Source organism: Passer domesticus, chromosome 7 (genome assembly GCF_036417665.1).
Source record: "Passer domesticus isolate bPasDom1 chromosome 7, bPasDom1.hap1, whole genome shotgun sequence".
Taxonomy (NCBI): domain Eukaryota; kingdom Metazoa; phylum Chordata; class Aves; order Passeriformes; family Passeridae; genus Passer; species Passer domesticus.
Window position 1 is genome coordinate 4,267,900 of NC_087480.1, and position 19,193 is coordinate 4,287,092.

At 40.3% G+C, this 19,193-nt stretch overlaps 1 protein-coding gene across 2 annotated transcripts in view; it reads right to left on the reverse strand.

Annotated features, from left to right (window-relative positions):
- LOC135304262 (connector enhancer of kinase suppressor of ras 2-like) overlaps positions 1-19,193 on the reverse strand; it is a 163,523-nt gene that overhangs the window by 84,746 nt on the left and 59,584 nt on the right. For both annotated transcript variants that reach the window (XM_064426505.1, XM_064426506.1), the window contains exon 3: positions 17,640-17,803. In XM_064426505.1, coding sequence (XP_064282575.1) covers positions 17,640-17,803 — 164 coding nt within the window. The remainder of the gene's footprint in view (positions 1-17,639; positions 17,804-19,193) is intronic.

Consider the following 19,193-nt stretch of genomic DNA (forward strand, 5'->3'; position numbering starts at 1 on the left):
AATCTTTCTTAACTCAACATTATTGCCATCCCTTCATTTTTCACAACCATAGTGGTTTCTGGCAATGACTGAGCAGGTGAGGAGCCTTGTGGATGGCACTGCCAAAACCCAGATCTCCTCTAATTCCTGCAGGCACCTCGTCTCCGTGGTGTAAGGGAGAGAGTCCCAGAGCTGCCAGGCTGAATCATGCTCACAGCTGCCAGGCCAGACTTCAGCTCTCCCAGCCACACATTCTGCTCCTTTCTAACTCACATTCTGAGTTAAATATCTGCTGCTCTTGTGAGCCACACCATGGGAATGGTGCTCCTGAGCCTGGAAAATTCTGTCTCCTGGCTGCAGATTCAGGTGGTTTCTTTCTTGCACTGTGAATCCCAGGTATAATGTCTGGTTTAAAAAGAAAGACAGGAAAATAAAAGAGAAAACCTCTAAAGGGGGAAAGAGGGTGCCATTAGCATAGGCAGGATTATTTTTCATCCCAAGAGCAGGGGAAAATGAATAAGAAAGGGTTGTTCCATTCCCTGGTTCTGTTTCAGGACGCTTCAGGTTGTTCCATCATCAATGACTCAATCAGTGGAAATGGATACAAGGGTTTAGAGAATGAATCCTGACTACCAAAACGACCCCAGATGTTGCCTGTCTAGAACCACACAGCCACATAATTTGTCAAATTATCCTGAAATCTGGATCAGGAAGCTGATTAATGAGAAGAGAAAGTTGCCTAAAGTCACTAACGCTCAATTTCAGAAAAAGAGACCTGGACAGGAACACTGCAGAAAGTGCCAAAGCAACAGCACACCTTCAACACAGAAAGAGATGACTGGAAAATCTGTTAAATCTTTAAGTTTTTTTCATATAAAAGCACAGCTCAAACAGTAAGAACTCCTGTATCTCCACTGACAGCATTATTACCTGCACAGATTATCTGGTTTATTCAGTGACTGATCCCCTGTTCCAGGCTGGAGCTCAGCAGCTCCTGACACCCCTTTCTGTGAGAGGAGCTGCAAAGGAGGATTTCAGGAGGCAGAAATTAAACAGGAGGGTGAGATCAGAGGCAGACAAGCTCATTAGGGAAGAATGTCATCAGCACAAGCCCAGGATGAGGCTGTGCTGGCAGTGCCACTCCTCAGTGAGGCGTGCAGCTGCTCTGGGGAGGGATAACTCTGCTGGATGCCATGAGGGGCCTGACAGCTGCCCTGCAAGCAAAGCTGAGTTAAGAGAACAAATAGCAACTGATGGTTTTCAAGTGTGTCCATAACAAAGAAGACAAAGCCTTCAGCATAGAAACAGATTAGAAAAGATACATGAACATTTTTGTAAGCTAGGCTACGTGCATAAATAGATGTGTATTCACACCTTATTAAATTTCTGTAAAACTTTTACCAATTATATTGATGTTAATTGTTTTGCACCAATAAATATAAGTTATTGTGGTGTAGTTAATGACTTAAAATCGTGCTTTGTTAAGAGTATATAAGCTAGAGAATACGTAGAATAAAAAAACTTTTTCTTCTTAGACCCTAATCACGTGTGTGTATGTCACATCCAGCCCAACACTGACAGGCTGCCTGCAGAGCACAGCTCTTAAATTCAGTTATTTCCATGGAATTCTCCCGTTTCCAGGCTCTCTGTCCTGGTTCCCCTCTCGTGCTGGGGCTGAGCTGCTGTGCTGGTGGCTGGGGTTATTGGAGGTGGTGAGGGAACAGATCCCCCCAAGGCTTTCACACTTGATGGGATTTTCTGAAGAGCAGAAAACAGGTGGCTCTTGTCAGAAATGGTAGAATTCAGGTGACAGGAGAAAATGACATTTTTTTCCTAGCAACCTGAAGCAGACTCTTGTTTTTCCTAGTGCAGAGAAGATATGATGAAAGAGAGAAGCTGTTGAATACTCCCTATTGTTGAAATTGGAATTTTGGAAACTGAAATCTGCCTCCAAAAAGATAATCTTAAAAAAATAATCTTACAATTGAAATCTGCCTTCTCCTCTTTTTAATGCCATAAACCCAAAATGCAGAAATAGCTAAACACATATTCACCACTGAACCTTCCTACCCTGTGCCTGTGTCACAATTCCAGCTAAAACTCTGCTCGTTTTTTACATTCTGGTTCGAAGTTCCATTTTTAAATAATTGACTAAATTCTGTATCCATCCGACTATATAAAATCTGAGCTTTATACATATCCAAAGAATTGGAATTAAAAACATCTTCAGCTGTGGCTTCAGGTGTTCTCATACCTTACTGCAGGTAAGCAATAACATCACAGGGAGGATTTTATGCTAATAAAGCAATCTGGGAGAATTTTAGCTACAAAGATAAAATAGATCAAATTATTGCAGCCAACGTCAAGATAAAAAATAATGAATATAATGGGGAAAAATATCCAAGTGCTAAGCAGTTTTTTGCAAACACCAGCACCTGAATATCAAAAGCCAAGCACAAAATACCTACAGCATATGAAGAGTTTATTTCTTCTGTGGAAACCCTCCTCCAGCATTTTTTCTTACAGGTAGAGCTATAATGAAATTGTTTTGTCATAATGTGACATACAGAGATAGAAATAATGAATGCACATTGAAATTTAATAGGCACAGGATGTAATTTTAACTAAACAGTTTATATTGCATAAGTAATGACTTTAACTTACCTTAAAAACAGATTTCTTTCTAATTATAGTAATTTTTCTTCATGTTGTCATTCGTGTGAGTAGTCAGTGTAATACATATATATAATAAAACAGTGTAATATATATATGTATATATACAAACAGTGTAATATATATATGTATAAATATACAAACACATGGGTGCATCCACAGCTTTTTCTGTAGGTGATACTTTGAGACTGTTACAATTTTCACTGAATAAAAAAGAGAAATAAAAGGGCAGAGGAGGAGATCTGACTGAGGAGGTGAAAGGAAACAACACTGACTGAAATTCAAGCACCTTACATGGAACTCACCACATTCAAGGCATTTAAAACACCACAACCTAAATATTGAGCTGCAGCCCCATTTCTACATTTCATGCTAAAGCTTTAAAAATGCTCTAAATTATTGGGAATATATGAACTCCATCTACAGGGACTTATTCCCCAATTCAGCCATTCTCAGGTCACCCATAAATTGATTTATTGTGGGTGTGCAGCCCCTCAGCAGCTCCGTGGGGATGCTCTGCTCCCCTCCCTGGTCCCTTCCAGGCTGCTCCTGGTCCCCAGGAGGTGCCAGAGCCACCCCTGTCCCACCTGGGCTCAGTGACAGCTCTGGGAGCACTGGGGGGATCCCCAGAGGAGCTCTGGGGTTGTCCCTGGGCACTCAGGGACCCTGCAGCTCCCTGCTCTGCCAGGCTCTGGCTGCTGCTCCAGCTTTGCCGTGACAATCAGAGTTTGGGGACAGCATGGAGCCAGCCAGCTCTTAATAAAACCAGGCAAACACAGCCTGTTTGACTGGAAAAGCAAAAGCCACAATTAATCACACACTCTGATTTTAGCATAAATACTTCTGGCACATACATAGAATGAAAACTGTCAAAAAGCATTTTTTTCCTTTAAATTTCCTTTCTGGAGGGATGTTTTTAAAGGTTAAGAGGCTTTGAAACAGTGAAAACCTGATTCTGTAAGCACTTCTTTGATTTCACTGAAGTTTTGTGGTGAAGTTTTTATGATACAACTTAAACTGAAGATATTGAAATAGCAGAAAGTCCAGGTGGGTGAGGCAGTGCATTTCCACCAGGTGTGTCTGGTTTTCCTCTTGAAAAAGAATTTACAGGCTGCTCATCCTTGGTTTGAATGGCAATTTAAAAAAGGCCAAATAAATTTTAAATTAGGGAGCCTATGAAGCAGTGCACAAGTTCAGGTCTAGAGACTGGAACCCAAAACCTAAAATTTCCTGAATGGTGAAATAGGGATAATTATTACAATCTGATGCAAGTTATGACACCACTTGATAAAAAGTTAAAACAAACCAAAGAAAATATGTTTTGTTAATGAGAATGTGTTAGATGTAGTTCACACAGTTTATACACTGACATATTCAATAATTTATGTATTTTATATGTATATATAAAATCCTAGCGCTGTTGTTTTGAAAACTATAAATGTATTAGGAAAATAATTTCCATTCATGGTTGGGGAATGCAGCTCCAGCAAAATATGGCCCAAATTTGGTTCAGCTTTTTCTTTAAATGCTTTTCTCCTTCTAAATCAGTAAATTAGCATAATAACATACCATAAATATATAATAAGCCCCATCCTTCTGCCTCTCTTGAACAACATTTGCCCATCATTCCAGTTAAACTGCAGTATCATAGCACAGTTTATGTGCACAGAACGTGACATTTCATCAAAATAAAAGTATGGAGTTCATTAATAACTATGCTAATACTATGCAAATATGCAACATCATAATACAAATTGGAGTCTATTATTTGAAACACCTCGATGCTTTTTTATGTGCAGCTTTCCTCCCCCTTGTTCTCCCTTCCATTATAATTATCCCACCTTGCTGGAGCAAATTGTGTCACAATTCTTTGTCTCCTGAGTCTGTAATTTGGAACGTGTCACGGAGCTCCTAAGCACTCCACACACCTTCCCATTATCTTGTAAATAGATAAATTAAGCAGATCTAGAAATAAGATTAAATATTTTAACCTATTCAAAAAAATTAAGATCTGCATTATATTTTTTTATCTACAGAAGAAGCTTTAGCACTTACATTGCAATTGAGATATCTATATATACATCTAAATATATACTATATCTGATATCTGTATATTTAGATATACTATATATGTCTAAATATACAGATATCAGATATATAGATATAGATATGTCAGCTATAATTAAGAATAATTAATGTGCCCTGGAAAGTTTTTACATTGTTAACAAATGTGATTTTTATTTAAGATAAGAATTAGAACTGGATACTCTTTCCTTAAAAATTTGACTCAAAAAGATTGTTAGGCAGCCATTGAAACGGGTATTTTTTCAGAATAAGGTTTTGAAATAAATTGTTAACTTTATGTTTAAGACTTCAGAGTCAGGTGATTGGGCTCCTGGTGAGAGCAAAGCAGCAGATGAGGTCAGAGATGGAGATTTATTGTTCAGGGATCTCAGGTTATGTAAGGCTTGCCCCTCTCTAGGCCAGCCTAAAGCTGCACAGAGCACCAGTTCCTGCCCTGATTAAGATGAGCAGGAATTAACAGGATGCCTGATCTCCTGCCTAAACATTTTATAAGGAGCTTTTACCTGGCAGCTCTTCCACAGATCTCTGAGCAAACTGCACAAAGCCTCCTTGCTCTGCTTAATCCTAATGAAGCACTGTGATTTCAATTGTGGAATAAACAAATACTCCCCTAATTGGGTGAGCTTGAATAAACTGGAACATCTCCCTGGTTTGGGTGTGGAGGGCTGCACAGGGATCTGGGGTGAGAGAGAGGAGCCAAGTGCCTAAATCACAAAAAAAATCAGGAAAGCAAACTCCTTACACACAGATAGATATCAAAAATGTCCCACAGAATTAAACCAATCTGCTCCACTGGGCAGCCTGACAGAGATACGTGTGTGATGGGCGTGCAGAGCCTGAAAATGCATTTTACAGTTCTCTCTCACTGTCCCACAAGATCCAGCACATTGTGACACATCACCGGTGTCATTTTTGGATGAGGTCTGTGAAAATGTGGGATCTGCTCTTCACATCCCACAGACTCCTGTCATAATGGAATGAAGTATAAAGGAAGTGCATTAATTTTTAAAGTTCCTGCCACTCCGAGTCTGCTGACCATGCTCAAGGAATGCCTTAATTACATTTTTTCCATGTATATTTTGGCTGTTTTCCTTTTTTCCATCCCCCTTGAAGAAATTTTAATTAACATCTGAAACCTCCTTATATTTTTCATAGTTTTAGAGGACTCATTCAGCAAGTCCCTTAATTTTAATTTAATTTTGTTTGTAAATAATCTAAACACCTAAAGCCAACCCAGCTATTTGGCTATTTAGTGCCCATTCTCACCAAAGCTTTAAGAAATGAAAATTTTAAAAGAGAGGAGAGCTCATATCTCATTTCAGTTGTAAAGTGTAATAAATTATTATTTACATATCCAAACCACCAATTGTTATTTCTGCAGAGATGATGAACCATGAGATTCAGAAACAGGAGAACTGATCCAGACCTGTGATTTAATTTCTCTGGGAGAAGGCTTTTCCTGCTTTTCCTCAGCAGCATCCCTCGGAGCTGCCCTCCCACTCTGATTCTAATTCACATTTTCTACTCAAATCTGACCAGGAGTTTAGATCTAAAATCCCAGGAAGCAAATCTGCATTAAAAAAAAAAAAATCTTTGTTTCTAAACACATTCAATGCTTTCTCATACTTTTCTTTGAGCAAAACCTTAATATCCCAGCAGCACGAAATAACAAAACCTTCCCATGACCAGAACAACCTTCCCATGACCAGAACAACCTTCCCATGACCAGAACAACCTGCCCACGACCAGAACAACCTGCCCACGACCAGAACAACCTGCCCACGACCAGAACAACCTGCCCACGACCAGAACAACCTGCCCACGACCAGAACAACCTGCCCACGACCAGAACAACCTGCCCACGACCAGAACAACCTGCCCACGACCAGAGCAACCTGCCCACGACCAGAACAACCTGCCCATGACCCTGCTGACAGAGTGGTGGGTGCATTGCAGCCTCCACTCAGCCTTTGGCCAGTGCCAAGCTGACATCTGGGCACATTTAACATCTCCAGTGTCAACTCCCAGGAAAGCACCAGTGGGGAAATAAAGCTGTGGCACACAGGGGAGGCCCAGGAGGATGGAGGGGGTTCAGGTGCTCTGTGGTTTCTTCCCACATCCCCAGGGTTATTGTTCCCAGTATTTTATTTCAGTGCTAAGGATGGCCTGATCTGCATATGGCTTCCATTACAAACCATATGCAAGCCAGACAGCCAGGGTGGCTTGACCTCCTCCATATGTGTAGGAAAACAAGCTCTGAGCAATCTGCTGACTGGGGATGCTGTGAAAAACAAACAAGAGCAAAGGATGGCAGGAGATATTTCCTCCAAAACCATACTGGACCATGATCTGCTGACTTCTAAAGATGATGAGCAATTCCTGCCTGCATGAGTCATTAGCAGCCTGCTGTTGTTGCTCCCTGGTGTGCACTGGGCTCCTGTTGATATGTTCTGTCTCAGAAATACCTAAATCACACCCAAATTCCTCTTTGCATTCCCAGTAACCAATCCAGGGAACTCTGCTGGCAAGGATAAAGCATCCCAAGTGTTTGCGGTACAGTTCAGTGCTTTTTATTCACCTTTCTCTGCAATATCTAAGGGAGCTGCACATGTGTAATGCGCTGTTTAATAACCACAAACCTTTTTTATTCATTACCAAAACCTTGTGATCAATTAAACTTCTGTTTATTTCAGAACAGCTTTTTGTAAGAACCAACCATCCAATCCCAGAAAGCCTCATTTCCTCATTTTTCAAAGTATCTCAAGGCAGAAATGTAAGATTACAGAGCAAAGGAGATTCAGTACATAACACAAAATTGAACAATTCACCATTGATTCAAATTCTAAAGTTCAGGGGATAAATGATAAGCTGGTCATGGAAATCTTACATCAACACCAACCATTTCACTTGGATCAAACATTTAACTTAGATCCCTGCAGAAGTGGTAGCTCCATATCCCAATTCTGGAGAAATGTTCCACATATTCATAACAATTCAGAGCAGCATATAGAAATTAAATTAGTAACAAGATTCGTTTGAATGGGCATTAATGAGAGTATGAAAAAAGTTCATTTATCTATTTGGATTGCGAATTTGCTGAAGGCTGCTCAAGCAACTCAGTCAACAACAGTGACATGAATATGCATGTGCATGCTCAGATATTTGCATGCAGATGAATTTATCCCTGACAATAACTGATCACAGATAATTACTCAGGAATTCAGGCAGCTCATAGACGCTGATAATGTAGCACAGTGGCACGAAAAATATCTTACTAGGAATTTATGAAAGAAAACGTTCCTTGCAAATTAGAAAAGCAATTGTTTGGTAGGGGAAGTGACCTTTTTTGGAACTTTCACTGAGCTACTCCCTGTATTTCCTTGGCACAGAGATTCTCCGTGGTATAGTGCTTGCTACCATGCATGGCATGGGACAGATTTCCAATCAGATTGATTTGAAAAGGGGAAAAGGAAACTGTTGCTTTCTGCAAGGGAAAGAAGTTTTTGCAAATGAAACACACAATGAATAAAGGCAACATAGTCCTTTTCAGTGGAAAGAAAGAGAAAGTCTTACAAAAAATTAAAAGCTAATTTTAAATATTTATAATATTGTTTTTACCTAAATATCTGAAATACCATTTAAGAAATTGTGCAATTATTTTTCATTAAAAGACTAAGAATTACCAGTGTATTTCATGTGGATCGTTAGAAAGAACAATTTTTTCGATGGTTAAGACTTTCAGCACCTGAATAAACCAAGGAAATATCTGTACATCACTGAGTTCTTGGGTTATCTTAAAGAAATTTAAATTTTGTTAGTGTAATAACACTTTTTCCATTTAAAGGAGAGAAGCTTATCTCTTCCTGCACTAGTGTGTATTATTCTTCCTTTTTGTTCTAAAAATAGACTCCTCTATCCTCTATAATCTAATATTCCCCTCCTATTTAACATAATTACCTAGGACTGAATCAATATTCCATTAGCTGGATGCAGTCAATGGGCTGTCCCTCAGTGCCTGGAGCATTCCAAGGGTTCAGGCACAGCTCTTCATCCACGCTGCTTCAGGATCCTCTGGATGGAGTAACAAACGTTTTGGGGAGCAGTGGTGACACCTCAGGTTTCAGCTTTTATATTTTTCAGGTTCTGTGCTGCTTTAGTGTGTTGGTCTGAGCTTCACATCAGGGCATGGTGAGCTCTCTGCACAGAGCAGGGAGACAAAACAATTCCTGCTCCAGCTGGGGACCAAGGACAAATGATCCAAATCTCAGCCCAGGAGCACAAACCCCGTGGGCTGCAGAGAGAAAAACAAGCAGGATGGGACTGCAGGGGCTGCAGCTGGGATTGGACACTGAACTGCAATGTGCACATGGAGCAGAGCTGAGCCCAGGGAGAGACCCCGGCAGCGCTCGTGCATTTTGGGACCATTTGGGTTCATCTTGGGTGCAGCCCTGGCTGGGCTCTTGTGCTGCCCAAGGTGCATCCATTGAGGCCTCCTAATAAATCTCTACTTTATTTTTTAACTCTGCCTAGCCCCTGTTCTAGGGCAGCCTTCACAAGGCAGCAGTTCCACTGAAAAGGATTCATTTCCATGCTCTGCAGCCTCTTCCTCCCCACATCCCTTCCTCCTCATGGCTCCCAGGACACTGCACAGCTCTGGGGCCAGGAACAGCCCCTCTGAGTGTCCCTGGCTCAGGGCTGGTGCCTCTCCCCAAGGATGAGGAGAATTTTCTCCCAGAATGTCACTCTGGGACCTTCTCAGCACTGGCAGAAATCTTCATGAACTCCCAGTTCCATTGAGTTGGGCTGGGATTAGATAAAACTCTCAAAGCTTAGAGCTCCTGTGGGGATGGACTGGGCAGCACAGCCATAGGAAACCTCACCTGCCTTGAGAATGACTCCCACTGGGATGATTCTCCCCCCAAATAAATATGGGAATTCTACAGCTTTGGTAAAGACCTTTCATAAAGCTGCCAAATCAAGATTATCAGCCTCAGCTGGCTAATGGATTTAAATGATGTATTCAAATGTTTCATGCAGGAGTGCACAATTAAGTGTTGCTGTGATGTAATAGACACAAACCCTCTGCTAATTTCTGACAGAAAGCACAAAGCCCGTGGTGCTCTAAGCCATGATTTTAGAAAACCAATATTTTCTTTTCATATGCCCCACTTGAACTCTTATTTCTGTCTTTGCAATAAAAGATCAGAGTGAAAGAGTTACCACCCCAGAATTTAGAATTTAAAATTACTCAGCTCAATTCCTCCATGAAAGATTGGTGTTTTATAGGCATATTTATGAGACCAAAGCAAACTTTGCAACATCTGGTTTTTTATGCTTTACTCAGAAAATTCCTTTGAAAGATTTGCATGTATTTGATTAAAAGAAATGTAGATATCCAGCAACACATTTTATCATGAGTCAGAGATGACACAGGATGAAAATATTACAAGCATCCTTCTTTCTAATTCCTTTAGTGTAGAAAGAAAATGATGGAAAAGAAAACGTGAATGGTCTGCTGCACAATTTGTTCATGTGTCACTGCAAGGCTGTTCCATACACTTCACATTGAGATTCTAGAGGAGCAATAATTCATATAAATTAATTGGATATGTCAATTCTAATTGCTCCACAAAGGCTGGGTGAGCATCCTTAGGAGACCACAGGGGATCTCCACATTGCTGCAGAAAAATCTTGGCTAGTCTGAGGCTGGGGACACAGGAGAGCTTACACAGAGCAATTTAGGTTAAAATTAAGGTTAAAACATTAAAGTTGGCATTCCTGCTTTCTGCTCTCCACAGGTATTGGCAGAGTGGATTATTGTGCAGGAAAGGATGCCTGTGAAACCCAGAGAAATCAAAGCAAAAGAAGCAGTAAGCAGTCCCTTAACACTGCACCATGCCATGCTGGGGCAGCTGGTGTCAACAGAAACACCATGAACGGGAACAGGGTGTTGCTATAAAGGTTTTTATTCCTGTGCAGAGAAAATGTCTATTTCTTTATCCCCAGCAGTGACTGGGATCACTACCATCAGCCTTGGAGAAACCAGACATCCAGAAGGACTGAAATTACAAACACAGTCCCTGACTTCCAGTTCCAAACCTCAAGAGAAATGAAAATTATGTCAGAAATGAGTGTTCCATTAACGGCCCCTAAACCAGGGAGAGAAGAATATATGGGAATTATAATATAACACTATTATATTAACCCAACATGAGTTGAAGTGAATTTCAGCCCTAATGCCCTGCCCTACAGTGTTACACACATGTTGTTTTTAACCCCACCTCATTACCTACCTATTCATTTGCATGAATTTCTGCTCCTGCATTGGCCTAATAAGTAGCACTACAATTTAATTGCAATTATTTTGGGGGGTTGTTCTCTGCCAGTGAGTAACAAGAACTCACAGTATGAAAAGGAATGAAAGGTTCAGGATCAGAATACCACTGAGTTTACCCAGACACAGAACCAACATGAAATACAGTAATGGATTATTATAAATGGATTCTTCTGTGAATTTCTAAATGGAAATAAGTACATTTCTTTCTCAGAAGCATGCAGGAGCTCCAGTAGGAGCCCATTCAGCAGCCAAGCCTGCCATGGATTGGGATCCTCATTCTCACTGCTACTTAAACAGATGCATTTTCAAAGGAAAATTACAAGCTTTGGAACAGGTTTAACACTTTGAATAGAACATGTTTCTCCCCATTTTGTGAAAAAGAATTATTGTGTGACAAGAGGAAATCTCTCAACTATGTCAAAAGACAGGAAAAACAAGTTTCTTTCCTCTCGTTTGCCTGTTAACTGTCTTGCTCCAGAGGCAAATGGTGTGCATAAATTTAAGGAATTGGCAGCAGTCAACACAGCAAATTTGTGTTTTTCCTGGTTTTTTAACCTAAACAAAGTCATGAGTAGGAAGAATACAGAAACAGCCTGAAGTAATTTATCTGAAGCTTGATAACCCAATATCATTGTTTGTGGGGAGGAATTAGATGTGGTCTCCTGGATTTCAGCTGCCCTGCATTCCCCTTTGGACTGTGTGCAGGAGCTGAAATTTGAATAAAACGCAGCCACCTTCCTTTCTCCTATTTCCACTTTATGCACCTCATATTACTGCAAGGGATGAAATTCTCCCTGGAACACCTGAACAGGACCATTTCCAATCTGTTTCTGGCCACAGGATAAACACACATCCCATCACCAGAGGGATCTGGGCCTTCATCAGAGGCTGTGTGGCCAGGGCTGCTCTGCAGGAATGATAAATTCAGAGAGGATAAAGTTCTCTAGAGAGTCCAAGCCTAAGTGTCTAATGTATTTAACACAAAAACACAAAGCCAAAAGTCAATTTTGTCCTAAATTCCTTTTGTAACAACCCTAAAAATTTTGCTTGCTGCACTTTTACACCAGCACTGCTGCTGCACCCAAAATACTCCTGCTGTGTGTTACTGTGGAATCAGTGGTCCTTGAAGAGAACACTGAAAAGACATCAAGAAAAATTCCCCTTTACTTTGTTCTTTCCTTAGATCAACTCCCAGAGCTGCCCTTAGCCTGGTGATTTTAGGAAGGATTTAATTTTGGTGTTTACCTGACACAGATAATGTGTAATTACATCCAGACTTCTCCAATACACCTTAGCAAAACCATGAAATTTTACCTCTCCCCAGTAAGACAGAAGAGTCAAGCACACACCTGTAAAATCCCAGGACTTGAGGCTGCTCTGAATTGTTTGTACAAACTTAATTATCTTCCTTCAATGCCCTCATCCTAAGAGAAATCTGAAAATGCCAAAATTGTCAACAGACTTTTAAAAGAAAAACATAAAACAAAAAAACCCAGACAATCATTAAAATCAGTTATTTGTCCAAGTTGCATGATTTGAAAGGCTAAGAAAGAATGAAGCTGCTAATTAGACTAATCAAAAGATGATACACATGTTCTAATATGTGCAATAATTAACCCACTCAATTCAACAGTATTAATTCAATGTTTTGGCACAGCATAATAAATAGCACTGGACTGCCAAAAGCTGAACTTCTTTTCCAGTTGAAATTAATCAAACTCTCTGGATGCATACATGTTTGTGGAGAAAAAATAATGTATGTGCCAGGTTCCTCATTCCACTGAGGAGACGGAATCTCTTCATCTCTCACCAAGAGGGATGGCATTCCATTAAAAAAAAGATATTTATTTCCACCTACTCAAGCATATATATATATAAAAATGAAGATTTTAGTCTAGAATAATTACCTTTGAATAACCTCTGAAGTATGGGTGGAAAAGAAGTATTTGATGCATAGAATGACTTGTTAAAAGTGAGACTTGTTCACAAATCAGGTAAAGTAAGAAAAAATACTTCCTATAATACTTGCAAAATTGACAAATCAAAAAGTGAATTAGCAGAATGAAAAATTAAAAGGATCTCAAGAGAGATCATTGCAGGTGTGGCCATTAAAATTGTATTAATTTAGGAAAAACTTGACTAATTTGAATTCAGAAGAACAATGTTATCAGCAGATACAGAGGCAGCCATGAAAGACTTCACGTTCAAAATAAATCACTGCAAACTGCTTTCCACCTGAGCAACAGATTCCTATTGCTGTTCTGAGTTTCTTAGGGAGATGCCTAATAAAGAAATATGTCAGAAAAATGATAGGGAGAAAAAAAAAAATTTGGCAGCTGTGTCCCATACGTTATTAAAAAAAAAATCCAATTAAATATAAAAACAAATTCCTGCAGTTGTGGTAAACATGTTGACCATGGTGACTTTGTTGTTCCTTCTGGTGGGAGCCCCACCCTGCCTCGACTGCGGCCTTGCAGAAACTGCAGACAAAGTTTCTAATCTTTATTTCTCCTTGAAATTTCTCCCCAGCACAAGGCCTTATTTCACAAGTTGAATGCCTGTGAATTAACAGTACTTTTAATTACTTGAGATACAATCTCTATTGGAGCATTCTTTTAATTTCCCATTCATTTTTCATCCTTTCATTATCAGTCTTTCTTCCCTGTTTATATTTTAATTCGTGCAGGCTTTAACAATATACTGACTCCAATACTGTCCTAATTAAATTAAATTTACTTGCAGATTTGAACAGCAAGCCACGTTGACCTCAAAAATATTCCTTTTTCTTGCTTCCAGTATACTTTACTATCTATCAAAAAGTTTTTTTTTTTCCCCAGACCCTGCTACTTCTGAAGATTCAGGCTCTCTGCAACAAGTCCTCCAATAGATATCCCAAGTAATATTTCAATTTCAAAAAGTTACAGTCCAAATCCAAGTGGCCCACAATTTTCAGTCTCTAAATATTATTTAGGTCACTTCAAATAAATAATTGCAGAGCAGTTTCTGACCACCCTAGCAAGAAAGAATTTTGATGTTCCAGATTGGATTTTTCCCCACAGCCATCATTCCCAATTTTCTTCATAATTAAAGCACAACTCAAAAATGTCTTTCCAGAATGGGCAAAGAACTGAAGCTGAAAGTAAAGCTCACCTGTGACTTTGAATTCCATAGCACATGAATTCACCCCTCAGCAAGCCCCTGACAGTGCCTGGACTTTCTTTCCTGCACAGAAAGTTCCTCTCACCTTTTGCACTCTTTTACTCTTTTTTTAACCCTTTTTTTACCCTTTCATAAAGGATATTATTTTAAGATTTGAAATTATTTAACTTTCAGGTAAAACACATACACTTCTATATCACCATATTGCATAGGAGTATTAAATATTCTTATAACTCCCCTTTCACATTTCTTACATTTTTTCTTTCCCGCATCTTCCTGTATGGAATCTTTTCTAGCCAGGATTCTCATATGAATTTCCTACCTGAATTCAGCTTGCTTTCAAAAGAAAAGTGGATGCAAAAATCACATCAAGGGCTGATGCACAACATAACAAACACTCCCTGCCTTTAATAATTTGCGTTTGGAATCTGGCTAATAGGTTTGGGAATAGGAATAAAAAACAAGAGTTTACTCCTTTAGTTTTAGTTTCTCTTTGAATTAGAATCATCTTCACAGGTCAGCATTTGGTTGTGGGGGGGTTCTCCAGTGCTTGCATCCCTGGAACAGCAGCTGAGGCACCATTCTTGGTGTAACCCCACCAAAACCCCACCAAAACCCCACCAAAACCCCACCGCCCATCCCACAAAAGCAGCGACCTCAGACCCTCAGGAAAGGCACATCCCAGCGTGTCCCGAGGGCTGGAGCTCAGACAGTCACATTTCCCTGGGTTTCCTGGGGCAGCAGAGCTGCTCTGCAGGTAAACCCTGCCCAGTGTGAATTCCTGAGCTTTCCTGGCAGGTTTCTCCAGGAAATCTTTCTCCTGCTCCCACGACCCACCCTGCAGGGATGGACTGCGGATCCTGCTGAGGCTGCCTGGGAGAAATGGGTCATGGACTTGGGCACTGCCCACTGCCAACCTGAAATCCATCCAGAAATCCATGCCCACGAAAAAATCAATGTTCATTGACACGGCCCAGGCAGGGCAAGAGCAGGGCAGGGACCGGAGCAGAGACCCAGATCCACTGGGAGCACACCAGGATGGACAGAGGGAGGGACAGAGGGACAGAGCAAAGTGCTGATGGTGCCTCCCCTCCACAGGTGGGATTTTAAGACCAGGTTGTTGGAATTGGTTCTTCCCTGCTTTTTTTTTTTTTTTCATTAAAAATGTTGAAAATAAAATTCAAGTATTTATATTTATGAATGCACAAACAGAGCTTGTGCTCTGCACCCTGCCCATATTACCAACACACGTTTAAGAGGGCTGCCTGGAGCTCTGTTTTACCTGCCCATAAACTGTATTAAATTTGTAATGCAATTCAGTGAATCAGGGGCAAAATTACATGTTCCATAAGACATTCTGATTTTAGTAATTTCCCATGTGTTAACTCCTGTTTAGTGGCATAAACAAAGTAGAGATAATTTTTATCCCCTTTAAAAATCACATTTAAAATAAGATATTTCCTCGGGTTTTTGGACTAGCTGTTCTAAAAATCCATATCAGTGAGCAATTCCAAGTCATGATTTTTTCTGGCCAGCAGTCAGACATTAGTGCAACAATCTATTAATTTTTCAAGAGTTAGCACAGAACAAGAATACAATAGTGATATTTTAGAAATGTATTTCAGCTCATAAAGGCAGCATCAGCTCTCCTCTCATTCAATTATTGCCATTATTTAAAATAATTAAAGTGAGATTCTTAATAATGCTTTTCGATTACATGGATCCAAATCCTAATAAATGAGTGCAGATTTAAAATAGATTTTCTACTGAGTCTGGTAAGACTTTTCTGTGATCCTGCAAGAATTGAAGAAGATGATGTACAGAGAGCCAAGGAGAAATGTCAGAGGCAGGAGAACACCCCCAGGAGCAGAACTGCAGGCAGCAGAAAAGCACACGGAACAGGCAGGGAGAGAAACATTTAGGAGCAGGAAAAAAAAGAAAAAGGCATTTTAGAGCCAGAGTGAGAAAGGAAGAGAAAGGGCAGAAAGGCAGGAGGCAAAATAAATGATACCAGAAGCTGGAAAATCCCCATCCTGCCTCAAAAGGAAAAGTAAGGTCAGGAGACAGCACAGCGAGAGCTGCACCATTGACCAGCAGCAAGAGGTACATTCTCTGTGCTTAAAAAAGAAAAAAAATCACAATAAAAGAGTCAGCAGGGTCCTCCTCGGGGACACGCTGGACTGAAGGGAGATGTTTTCCCAGAGGGGGCTGCTGTGTCCCAAGGGCTCTGCTGGGGTGACACGGGGCTGTGCTGGCTCCTGGGTGTCCAGGGAAAGCTCCTGGCTTTGGGGTCAGGGGTTCCCAAAAGGCCCTGGCTGCTGGGGTCTGCAGCACACACCTGCCCCTAAAGCATTCCCTGCTCTGACAGAGTTGGTTCGTTTGGGGGGCAGATCTCAAGGCACACCGAGGGTATTTTGTCATTCAAGATACAGGAAAGAAGATTAATAATTAGAGGTACTTAAATTTTTTTTTTCCCCCAGATCAAGTGCATTTTACCTCACTTTTTTCCTATCTTACTTCTTAGTGCCAGTTTCCCTCTTGAAAACAATTTCTCTTTAATGAATTCCCACAGGATAATCCAGTTATTTAAAAACAGACTCCTGATAAAGAAGTAAAATACTATGATTGTCACATGTAATTTACCTATGTAATTTTATTGTTTTGTGTTTTAATATTTTCAATATTCTTTCACCTGTCCACCTACAAGAACAGAAGTTATTTTGGTTTTAGAATTAAGTTAATACATCACATTTTATTAGCTGGTAGGAATAAAATAGCAGAAGAAAAAAGAATTTTTTGATATCAAATACTTTGCTAAGAGGTTAGCAGAATTAGTAACCTAGTAATTAATATGAACAAATAATGTCCTTCCAAGGGCTTGTAGGTTGCTGAAAAAACCCAAACCCAACTTTTAGCCAACACACGTGTCTGTAGTTTTGATAAAGGCAATTTTACCACTCCAGTCTCATCTTAAAGCTCATTTTAAACAATCTTCCAGTCTAATTAGCATTACCTTCTGGCTGTGCAGTACCATCCCTCTGAACGCTGGCATGGTTAAACCACTCAGGTCTGCTTGGTTCAGTGCAGTGTGGCAAATGTCAGCGAAATACGAGGGCATATGGCACATCATTACAGAACCATATGGATGCCAGGAGTGATAGTCAGCAGCATTGGAATGCAGGACCAAGAAAGTCAGAGGAAAAGCAATCAACGACCATCAGACATAATCATTAAATGGATAAATATAGTTTCTGTGCAGCTGAGAGAAGCCAGGACATGTCTGTCCTTTACAGAACAAAGGCTGCTTGAGCCTGTGGCCGTAGAGGAATCTCTACATTATTTTTGGTTTGGTTGGTAAATTTATAAATGCAGCTGATCAAGGTGAGTGATGCAAGGAGGCACTTACCAATGCACAGAGCAGATCAACTGCCTCCAGGATCAGCTCCTGGTGGCCAATGCGAGTCACCCCCAGCTCCTCCAGCTCCTGGTGAGTGATGTGCAGCAGCTGCTCCCCGTTGATCTTCTCTCTCTCAAAGTTTTTGATGTATTGTTGGAGGCAATCATCGAGGCCTGGTTAGAAAAGCCAACAGCACAGATTCAGAGAGAGGAGAGAAACCCAATGAAACAGTTCTGTAGCTCAGAAATACAGAAATTTCTTGGGAGTGCAAGTGCACTTCCTTGTTTGGGGCTGTCATGGAAAGTGTGCAATGAAAATTAAAATTTAACTTACATAACCCAGCACATGCTGCTAAAGAGAGAAGTTTATATTACTGGTGTTATTTTCAACATTCTTAAACATTTTAATAGTAATTCAAAACCTTCATGGAGACAAAGGAAGGACAAAGCAGCACAGAGAGGGACATTATAAAAAACCTTTTTCTCGTGATGTCACAAAGACCTAAATATAAGTTTATCTTATGATTAGGAACAAATTCTTCCTGTAACTCTTCCAGGACTCTTCAAGGTCATAGAGTTTGGCTGTCCCTGATCAGGAAGAGCTTTTCAGGCTCAGTACCTACCCACACTGACTCTGCTACACCCACTGCCAATTCTCACTCCAGATTATCCAGATTTCTGAATCCAAACAACACAAAAATGGTTTTGGTACAACACCTCCAAGAATACAATTTCACCCATGCACAAAGAATTGTTCCATTTCACCCTGAAACTTGATAGGGTGAGAATAACAGATTATTTTGTTTCTCAGACCAGAGGAGAAACTGATTAACGATGCTGAAAGATTTTTTTTCTTCCTCCAAATCTTTCTAAACCACACATGCCTTGAATTTCCAGCCAGAACAATGAGTTGAACACAGGGATCTACTTCTGAAAGCTACATGAGGTCTCTCAGAGGTCCCTCAAGGACTGTCAGATTCAACAAAATCGTGATGTGCACATGATTTTCTAGAGACCTACAAAATGTACCTTCAATAACTTCATCTACCAAGGGAAGAAAAGCACTCATTCCCAGTTATTTGCCCTGCAGTGATGCAGGTAAATCCAAAATCCATAAAATTACAGAGATCCAGAATTAACCAACTTGGGCATTTATGACAGAGCTTGGAAATGTTATTTCTGCACACAGCCATTATCAAACAGACATTGAGTTTGCAGAGCGCCTGAGAAAGAGTTCTGACACCTTGTATGGGTGTGCTGGGTGTCCCCCAATTACTTTACACCCCAATTAACACAGCTCATTTGGGACAAAAGGACTGTGATGACAATGGAATGGAACAAACCAAAGTGTTTGTCCTCAGTAAGTACAAGGGGATACATTGCAGTTTCATTTAATTAACTCTTCTTTCAACACGACCCAATTATGTGCTCTGTAAACTGATAGTCCTGAGTTACATGATAGATAAAAGCTCATTTACCAAGTCAAGTGCACAGCTTTATATTCACTTACACCTATGTCCCATACAAAGCCAGTTCAGTGATAAAAATGTCATATTTTATGGTG